Source organism: Notothenia coriiceps, unplaced genomic scaffold (assembly GCF_000735185.1).
Source record: "Notothenia coriiceps isolate Sejong01 unplaced genomic scaffold, NC01 NC01_scaffold00002828, whole genome shotgun sequence".
NCBI classification, from domain to species: domain Eukaryota; kingdom Metazoa; phylum Chordata; class Actinopteri; order Perciformes; family Nototheniidae; genus Notothenia; species Notothenia coriiceps.
Window position 1 is genome coordinate 202,143 of NW_011335529.1, and position 10,571 is coordinate 212,713.

At 39.2% G+C, this 10,571-nt stretch overlaps 1 protein-coding gene across 1 annotated transcript; it reads left to right on the top strand.

Annotated features, from left to right (window-relative positions):
* Positions 1-2,556: 2,556 nt before the first annotated feature.
* LOC104940933 (glutaredoxin domain-containing cysteine-rich protein 2) lies at positions 2,557-7,687 on the top strand. Its single transcript, XM_010765950.1, has 3 exons — positions 2,557-2,663; positions 4,431-4,658; positions 6,503-7,687. Exons 1-3 carry the CDS (start codon positions 2,607-2,609, stop codon positions 6,674-6,676), a joined length of 459 nt encoding a protein of 152 aa, XP_010764252.1. The 5' UTR covers positions 2,557-2,606; the 3' UTR covers positions 6,677-7,687.
* The last annotated feature ends 2,884 nt before the right edge of the window (positions 7,688-10,571 follow it).

Here is a 10,571-nt window from a genome sequence, read left to right on the forward strand (position 1 = left end):
GATATTTAGAAATGAGTATTATCATTATTATAAGCAAGACAATAAATGGCAAAGATATGTAGAATATAAACGTATTTAAGATACGTTCATAAGAAACGTAACGTGGGAGAAAATATGTTTCTAGAAGATATGTAGAAAATAAACTTATTTGAGATACGTTCATAACGAACGTAACGTGGGAGAAAATACGTTTTTAGCTAAACGTAATTGAGAATGCAGTTTAGTTCTGTGGGAACGTAATTTTTAGGAGACAGGGTTGACGTAGCTTTAGTGCAAATGAGCTTCAGGAGAGGGGAGCGTAATCTGAGATCAGCTGTGCTGGGCTCTCAAAAGAGGGAGAGGAAAAGAGAGGCTTTATCCGTGTATTATTCTCATTTGATTATATATATAGTCGTTATTGATTTGTTTTAAAGCTCAATAAATAACAAAGAAGACCTTTGACCGGCACTTTTCTAATTTTGTCCGGAAAATTTAAACTTTAACGGACATGTTGACCGGCAAAAAAAATCCAGCTGAAACTCTACCGCACTCCGCTCGTTCCTTTGGAAGAGGCGGAGAGGTGGGTGTTTGTCATCTGCTGGTGGACTAACCAGAGAGAATTACAGCGAGGGAGGGATTGCATTGAATAACAGCAGCAGGAGCAAACGCTTGCCTGGGGAAGGGAGAAAAAGAGCCACAGCGGAGAATAAACAGAAGGGCAACCATGCGCGGGAAGTCTTCTTCGCTGCTTTTGTGGCAGATTACAGCGCCACTTACAGGCCTGGCATATATAGGCTACTACAGCGTCTCCAGCACTTTCGAGCGACAATGGCCGGCCGTGGCCCAACCCCACATTCCCCTGATAGGTGGAGAGTTGGCCATATAGGCGGAGCTCCTCGTTCCTGACGTCAGAGAATTTTCAAATCTGTATCAGTCTGTATCAGATCCATTACAGCCCCGTTTTTAGAAATTTGAGTAGGGAGGAAAAGAGAGAGGGTTGTGTTTTCTGACACTTGGTGAGTTCCCTGACACACCGGGGACACATATTCGTGCGTAAAAGACGTACAAAAGTGCATTTTGCATGAAAGGTCCCACAACATATACAACTGCAATGAAAGTAACAAAAACAATGTCATATCCTTTTCAGTTTCACAGAACACAAATTGGGTTATTTACACATCATGCGCCCTGGTGACCGGACATCTCCTTCATAAAACGAGTAATAGGGGGAATAATCGGGCAGTTCGATGTGTGTAGAGGTGTGTGTGTGCATGTGTGTGTGTGGCTAAAACGTAGCAGCCTTGATCTCTATTCACCTGTTCTGAAGGTAAACACAGTGAAGGCGCTGCGTAAAAGACACAGCTCTCTGCGCGCAGATAGCAGATACTGTGAGAGTCATGGACATGAATTCATAGATCAAGGCAGACTGGTTCACAGACTCTCCTGTTTTGCGAATTCGGTGCTTAAACAAATAGCTCTACACATCTGGTTGAAATGTCCCTGAAATGAAGCCCGAGTTTGAAATATATCTCAAATAATTTATGCACTGTCATTTCCCCACATAAACATAACAGTCTGCAATGAAACAGTTGTCTCCTGTACGCGGAAAAGTATCTTGTGCGCACGAGAAAGTGTCTTGTGCGCACAAATTAATAAAGTGTGGCCTCGTTTTATTTAAATTGACGCCAATAATTACATCTCGTGCGCACAAATTAATAAAACGTGGCCTCGTTTTATTTAAATTGAGGCCACAAATTACATCTCGTGCGCAGAAATTAATAAAACGTGGCCTCGTTTTATTTATTTTTCTCTCTATGAACCCTCAGGGGCTCCGTACATTTGTATGTGATATTTGCAATTTAAAAATTAAATAAATATATTACCCAAGAATATCATCAAAACTTACTTCACTTTGTGTAGTCCACAGGCTTAAATGTGTGGCTTTATTTGTCTTGTGCTTTGGGCTCAAAAGTGTGATCCAGTCTTCTAGAAATCATCTGTGCATGTGATGGAGGAATGAACAGTGCCTGTAGGGGGTGTGGTCTCAATAGCCATGCAGTAAGCAGTGTGCTATGTAGATGTGAGGAATGGCATCTGTTCGTTTTAGTCAAGATTATGCTAAAATATACTTTCCCCAACTATATTTAAGTTCCCTATGAGGAGCCAACCTTCAATTTAGAAAATTCCCAGTTTATTCCCATAAATTCCCGTTTATTCCCGTTTATTTCCGTTAATTCCCGTGGAAAGTTTCCATCTTTGAAAATTCCCGGAATTTTGCAACCCTACTAATGAGCATATCATTTGTTTATCTGCACACTCAAATACAATACATTTAGACCTCGGAAAGTTTAACCATTTTTAGGCTGGGACCAGTAAATGCACCACTTGCTAAAATAACTGTTGAAAATGGTCAAGACAAAGATTTAGTAAGACAAGGTTGCAATGCTAACACAGCTAGCCTTAGTGCTCATGACCACTACATTATTACAGTAGAGGACATATGTGTTGTTTATGCATGAAACCTGGACCTTAAATCTCACTCTATATCGACAACATGTTTTGTTCTGTACCCAGGTGTTTATCCTCCAACAGGGCTCATTGCCCAGAGAATAAACGTGTACAGAGGAATGGGAAGCTACAAGCCTGCTGCAGGCCAGACAGAGGAAGCAGAGGGAGGGGCCCAAGTAAGCAATGCTGCTGCTGTTTTATTCCCCTACAAATGTGATATTAATAAAGATCAGCTTAGATTTGATTTCCCCCTAGCAATGTAATTTTTTCTGTCTGAATGTCAAGTACTGAGACCTTTATGGTTGTCTTAGCCAATTCCCCAATGCAGTTTGAATGAACTGGAATCTAAAATATTAAGATTTTGCTGAATGTTAATGAAAATGCCAAAGCAACATCTTACTTTAATGTGACCTTAAAGAATCACAGTTTTGTATTAGAAAATGTGATGTATTACGTAAAACATTGTCAAATCAACATATGGACTATAATTATTGTGTGCTATTTATTTTAAATCAACACTTGTGTTTATTTATGACACCCTTTGAATGTTAAGTTACTAATTTTGGAGAATTATCGCTATGCTATTTGGATATATTAACATAAAGGGAATTATAATAAGAAAGTATCACAGCTCCTTGGAAGCGTTGGTATTTAAACCCCACAGAGCATTGCAAGTCTACATATGCTGAATACAAACAGACACGCCAAAATAAACACAATTACCAGCCAACGCAGAGTTACTTAATATAATACATCTCTAGAACAGAACAGAACAAGCAATAAAGATTTAAAATAGAAAAATGAGAAGAGTCTTAGGATAATTACTGCCCCAACTACATGCTGTTCTGTGAAAATTGCTCAACAATTAAAAATGAACAACAACAAAATTGTTCCTCTGTACGGAAAAAGCCACTGTTAATGATCCGCTGAGGCAGTGGCTTCATTAGTGCAGAGAGGGAGGTCAGCTTCATCGCCTGCTGGCTTAGTGTCAGTTTCATTCTTTTATCCTCTAAACAAAGGCACGCATGGCCCTGGTGACCAAGGCAAGCATTTATCACATTTATCAGTTGAAAACAGCAATCTGGATTTTTGTTGATCCTTTTAGGGAATTATTGAAAGGATGGCACGGTGGTCCTGGTGGAGCACCCCTACTGTCAGCAGGTCTAATGAGTTCCTCCCCCATATCTTTCCTCTGTCTGTGTTATAATGAGGGAGATGCACTGAAACAAAACACTTTTTTATCTGACTTTATTTCACAATGTTTGAAATGTGCAGGTCACATCATGTCAAAAAGTTAAAAAAACACTACTGGCCAAATTATTCCAAATTAGTTATTTTATTGAAGTTTGAGGAGGCTGGTTCCTTTAGTAAAAACATATTTTTTCCCAGTTTGTGCTCCCCATGAACAATGTAACTTTTGTGATTCATTGTTGGAGTACTTCTATGTCTTTTTAAGTATACTTAAGGTTTTTTTATAAGCTACCAGTGATATACTGTATGTTTCATCCCTGTACAAACATGGTTCATTCCCACGGACATCCACATGGTTACTTTAAGGTTTGAGTTTAGTGCAAATTAAAATGCTGTATAGATATCAAAAATAATGGATCTCCCTTCAGACTCCAGGCCATCACAAATGGGGAAAGCTTTGTCATAAGAGATGGTATTGTAGTATTTCCAATTGCCTACAAACAGAAGCCACTTCAAAGCATGTTGTGTATTGCACACGGGGTATGTCTCTTCAGATACATTCAACTAGAAAACCTCTTCTCACCCACACATAAAGCCCACAGCTGAATGTACGTAAGCTCTGTTAGTCGTAGGAATAGAATGTGGGAATTGTTGTAAATATCAAACACAAGCATCTCAATTACCTAATCATGCACTAGCTGTTGTTGTAATTCAAATATGTAGGATACTCTGACACGTTCTGTTTCCTTCAGTCCTCAGTGTTGGATTTTGGCAAAATAATCATCTACACCAGCAATCTGCGCATCATCAGAGCGCCTCCGAGGAAGCCTGAAGTGTCACGGCACCACACAGGGCCTCCTTTGGACTTGGAGGGATACCCAAAGGCCAGAGAGAGGGGGAGCAGGAGGAGGGCTAAAGCTCTGTGTGCAGCGGGGGGTGAGGAGAAGGAGGAGAAACCGATCAGTGACACAGAGACCAAGGTAATGATGCATGGCCAAATTATTCTCAGTGGTGTTGTTCCTATCACCCTGCTTCTGTTTCTTGCTATTATCAGTCTCATCATGTCCCCCCCCCCCTCTCTCTATCTCAGCATATGTCTTCAACCCTCCTGTCTTCACTTTGTCTTTCGAGAGTGTAACTGCAGAATCGTCTGCAGCCATATTGTTGAAATTTGTAAACAGAGGGGTGTTTATTTTCATCTCCTCTGTGTTTCCTTGTAACCGCCACCTTATTTGTACCCCTTCTCTTTCCCTGTTGCCCCCCTCCTGCTGCAACAACCCGCCCCCCCCCCCCCTCCCATTGTCCTAGTGTTATCTGTCAACTGTGAACACATACTGATGAGTCCACAGTTTTACTCTGCCCTTGCAGCATTTACCTGCCACTTGCCAGCCCACAAGGATACCCAGCTCGCTATTATCTCCCCCCTCTCACCTCCTCGGCTGATTACTGTTCTCTTCCCCTCACTACTTCCATTCTTTTCTCACCCCTCTCGTTATTTTCTCATCTTCTTGTTTTTGGAATGCCTCTGGAAAAAAGAAGTTTGTTCTCATTTTTTTCTTTCATTATTTGGCAATCTCACTCCTCTCTGCTAGATTATTTTTTTCATCATCTTTGCCTTTGTTACCCAGACGCAAGGTATTCATATTTTGATATCTTTTTTTCTTTATTTCTAACACATAGAGTTATACATTCTCTCTTTCATTTTGCATGTCGTTTCATCATTAAACCATACGTGCGTCTTAAATTGATGTAGGGTTAGAGGTATTATAAATGTCAAAACGTCAACTTTCGCTAATGGAAAAAGCTTTTGTGCATAAAGTAGAGTTTTGGATCCATTTTAGCCACATGACCTGTTCATTTATTGCAGGTTGGTACCAAGGTAACTTGTAATCTGACTCAAAGTGTAACAAGCACACTTAACAAAAAGACTATCCTGACTGAATTACATGAGGCTTACTTTCAGCCACTTTTACTATTTGAGATTTAAAACATTGGTACAGAAAATCCTATTAACAATTCATTCATAGAGCATATTTTGCTGAAGCACTCTAGCATTGTTCGCTAAGCAGTCTATCTTCAAGAGGTGAATGCCATTCTGTTTGAAGCACTTTTCACAGTCCTAGTTGTTCAAAATGTTCACTGAAATCAGTTTTACTACTGATTTAAGACATTGAGTATTGTTTACAAAGACTTACATCTTGTGTAAGTATCCTGCCTTCCCGTGATCGATAATCTACAGGCAGCCGCACGGTCTTGCAAATGTCGTTGTAAGGACCAGCTGGCTGTGTAAATGACCGGCTGGTCAAACATCATCCCGCAACAGCTACTTACCAATGGTGTTTAATTATAAATAATATTGGAACCATTGGACCATTGGTCGTCGTAAAGGTTGTTTTGTGTCTGCCAGCAGGCCAGCCAGTTGAGCTCTGATGCAAGTTAAGCAGCTCTGTAACAGTTGCAGTGTAAAATAAAGTAAATATACTTAATACAAAACTGGCTTATTGTAGATTTATGTATGCATTTCACACTTAATCTAACTGGAATGAAAGGATCCTCTGTCAATCTGCTTGTTGGATTTTCTCGACAACAGTTTTTATTTTTGCACTAGTTTAAATACATTATATTCAGAAATTGCAGATGTTTTTAATTAGATTGAAAAAGTTTCCTTCCAACCTTGGTTGTCAGTTCAATCTCTTTCCATATGTCGCTTGTTTTCTCACCTGTTCCAACCTTTTCCTCAATTTTTTGTTATCCTTTGAATAACCTTACAGATGCTCTCTTTCTCCTCTTCCTCACCCCACTAATGTGTTTCTTCTGTCTCCAGGAGGCGGGCAGCTGCCAGCATTGTGGCGGTTCGGGCTGCACTCCCTGCTCTCTGTGTCATGGCAGCAAGCTGTCCATGCTGGCGAACCGCTTCAATGAGTCCATCAGTGATCTGCGTTGCCAAGCCTGCTACCCCCATGGCCTGGAGAAGTGCCAGTCCTGCTCCAGCAAATAGCACTGTTTGGCTGATACTCATGTCTGGCATAGAGAGAATTAGTTAGTCAGTGAATGAGTGTGTAGCTGTGAGCAAGTGTATACCGGATGTGCTATGGATTTTGTCACAATTTTCTCCGCGGCAATATTTCGCTAATCCAAAGTGTTCTTGGTGGGGTGTTTCGGAGCACTATAGGAAATATAAACCATCATTGGAAGGGGAATTATGAATTTTGCATCGGGCACAACATCATAAAATACAATTACTGTGTGCAGTGAACATGGGTTGCGATAAGACAAATACATTATCACTTTTTTGTTTTTACATTATTTTGCATCTGCGCCCCTTCTTCCTGATAAAACTGTGTTCTACTTCACTGTTATCAGTTTAATTAAAATAATTCAAAGATTTAGCTTTTTATTTATTCTACTGGGAAGGCTGTCCTGTTGCTATCTCCACTCTCTATTCACCAGAGAGAATAAAACATTTTATGTCCAAATATGATGTAGCTGGAGAAAAAATACTGTGCGATAAAGACTTTAAGATTAAGAATAAAGAATAAGAACTACAGGCAGAATGAGGGATGAGCATACATCAAAAGAAGCATTTAAAGCAAATTCGAACAATGACTAAAGTTTAATGCACCCAACAATGGCAAAATGCACTCCTGCTTTGAAAGGTTGATAAGTTGGTGAGTAAATAAGTTACACACTTTTCATAGCATTTAAAGACTTTGGGTGGAGCACACTTTGAGAGGAGATGAGATGGAGATAAAACTTTAAGGAGAACAGTTAAATAAATGACAATGTCACTTTTTTTTTACTATTATTAATAATCCCATTCTCAGGTTATTGCCATTGTAATTTGATCTAAAGATATTTCCACCATTTTGATATATGAATAAAATAAAACACCTTATTCATTTTCCATTCTTCTTTTATTGTGTCTATAAATCACAGTGGGAAAGTTGTGCTCTATTTAATTTGTATTGGGTTACTAACACAGGATAATCTCATAGCATAACTCCAAAGTGTCCAACATGATGTTGATGATTAAATGTGGCAAATGCAGTCTATAAAGATATTGTTGGTCGTACATGTGACCTTATCTTTATTTGCCGTCAATGATTCATTATCTTTCCTCTCCACTGAGCCTCAGATCAGTCAGTCAGCGTCACCATCTTATCCAACATGCTTGATTTATTTGACTGTAATCTTTGTAATCTAAGTGCACCCTGTAGTCAGAGCAGCATCGCAACTCTAACAGTGACGTCTGTTACTCAACAGTGTGAAAGTCATTCCCTAAATGTTTGATGTATTTTCATGGGGGGTTAGGAATGTTTGTGTGTTCTCATCTTGAACAGGAAATGAAAGTTACAAAAAAAAATGCAGCACACTGCCTAATTCCTAGTCATTACATTTTAGTGATTATAACTCCAATCAACCACATTGTGGATTTGTGACATTTTGTTAGGATTAACAGAGGAGGGAACACACAAGTAAATATCACCTCAATATAAAATGGAGTGCTCACCTTCATGCAATAATGCATTTCCAATGGATGCATTTGCATATTCCAGGATTACATTAACCCATTACAAACTAACACATTTTGAGCATGAGGTTGAAATGTTAGATAAGGATGTTAACTTCATCTTTTTTTGCATCTGAGTTCTTTTCATATTGGTGGGATACCAGTTTTCAAAACAATAACGTATAAGCCTTCGTAATATGCCTACCTGCTCCATAATCAGATATAAACTTGCCCCAGGATATTTTGCAATGGCTGCCATGGCATTTCCCACCACTATCCTTATGCCGCAGGCAGAGATGATCAATCAAAATCAGTGTAAGCAGTTGAATGCACTGACCACATCCACAAAGGTGTCGGTGGCCCGAAGTCACACCAGAACAAGCACCCCGGACCGTAACAGCCCACTATCCCCGTCCCTATACCTATCTTTGTACTGGCATTTATATTATTTTTTCCTATTATGTTGGATAGCCTCACACTCAGTTAAAGAGCAGACTGTATGGCTTATCAGCAGCCTGGCCAAAAGCCCTATCAGCAATCAAACTCCTGCTATTTCGGGAATGAGAGGAGGAACCTGAATCTCCAGGCTCCCTCTTTTTCATTTCTCCCTCTCTTTCGCTCTCTCTCTGACTGGTCTGCTAAAAATCTCTTGCCCATGCTGTTAATAGTGAGCATTTCAGTTCCTATTCCACAAGGGAACCAAAGTGAGGAAAATTGGGTCACAGAACTGTTTTTGGCCTAAGCAGGACCTTAACAGTGGTAAGGAAGCAGGTAAACACACACCATGCCCTTTACTATACAGAGGGTTTGTAAAGCACTGACAAATTAAAAGAATATAAATACAAAACTGCTTGAACATGAAGATCAGATACTTAAAATAGTTGTTCTACGGCGGTACATCTGCTAAAGGCTGTGGGCAAAAATGAATTCAGTATTATACCATATTCATTTTTTCCATCATGGCAGTGATTCAAAAATATATAAGAACCAACATAATATACAAGTGCAAGCTGTTTATAGGCAATAAATCATGCTGATGACAACTAACAAACAAACAATTTGTTTGTGTTGTTTAGCACACACTTAGCTTGTGCAAGATTGAATGATAAAGAGTGGCACATTTGGGTTAGTATCCCAACAAATGAAAACTACAGCTAAAATTAAATTAATAATGAAGAGAACAACATCCTCACTGAGATAGTTGGGAGAAAATATAATATATAGTTTATCTGAAGGGTTTTTCAAATAATACACCTTTTAATACTCAATACTTTAATACTTCTTTCTTCTCTTTTTCTAACCAGTGGTTGGATAGTTCGTTCCTTGTACTTGTCTTGTCTTTGTCCATTTTTTGTATACAACACCTGGAAAATGTGCTTTGTAAAATAATTCAATACATTTAACTTCACTAAATAAACTACAATGCTTTATTAATTGGATAATCATTAACTTATGTTTACCATTTTTCTCTGGTAGGACACACACATGCCCCAAGCCTTTATACTATTCTTGTGATATATTATGGAACATTACATACAATTTTCATTTATGTGCGATCTCCATTAGCACTAATAGCCGGTTTAATCAAAGCAGCTAGCAAATATTGGTTTATGAATATAGAGGGAAGGACTTTCCTCTGCTGGCAGCATCATATTTTATGATGCTTTATAGATATATATATGTGATCTCTTATAGTCCATTTGTAATATATGACACAGGAAGCAGACTGGGAACAGACCGGGTACATTAATCATAAACTCTCATACAGGAATATTTTGCCGTGTGGGGAAGTGAGGCACATTTAATCTGCAACCGCGTCTGTTTAACTCTCTTCCTCTCCATCACATTCCTTTTGTTTCTCAACACAGATCATTATAATGGATGAATCCCTCTTGGGTAAATCCCCAGCAACCCACCTTATTGAGCTTATAACTCACCATTAATCAGAGCGTGGTGTACATTCTGCTCTGCAGACCTTTCACCCTGCAAATAGAGCGAACAACAGGAAGACCTAAACATAATCATTTAGCTGATTGCCAACAGTCCTCAGACACATTATGGCCATTCCCTTGAGTTGGAGCAGCAGGGTGGTGTTGTGATAACAGACGCTGCCCTTCTGTGGAGGGATTCAAGCCTCTATCACAGCTATGCAGAAGCATTGTTTGGGAGAAAAGGCCCTTAATAGCTCATCCTGACCTCTGACTTCTATATTGGAGGAGTGGGTGTAACAACAAGTGTCCCTAATGTCATTAAGAAACAATGCAATAAGGGAGTCAAAGGTTATGAAATAAATGTGTTTATTGAGGTCATGTATAAGAATTTTGTTTCCCATCTTAATGATGAGTAACCATGAATGCAAGTTTGTTGATTGTCCCGTCCCTCA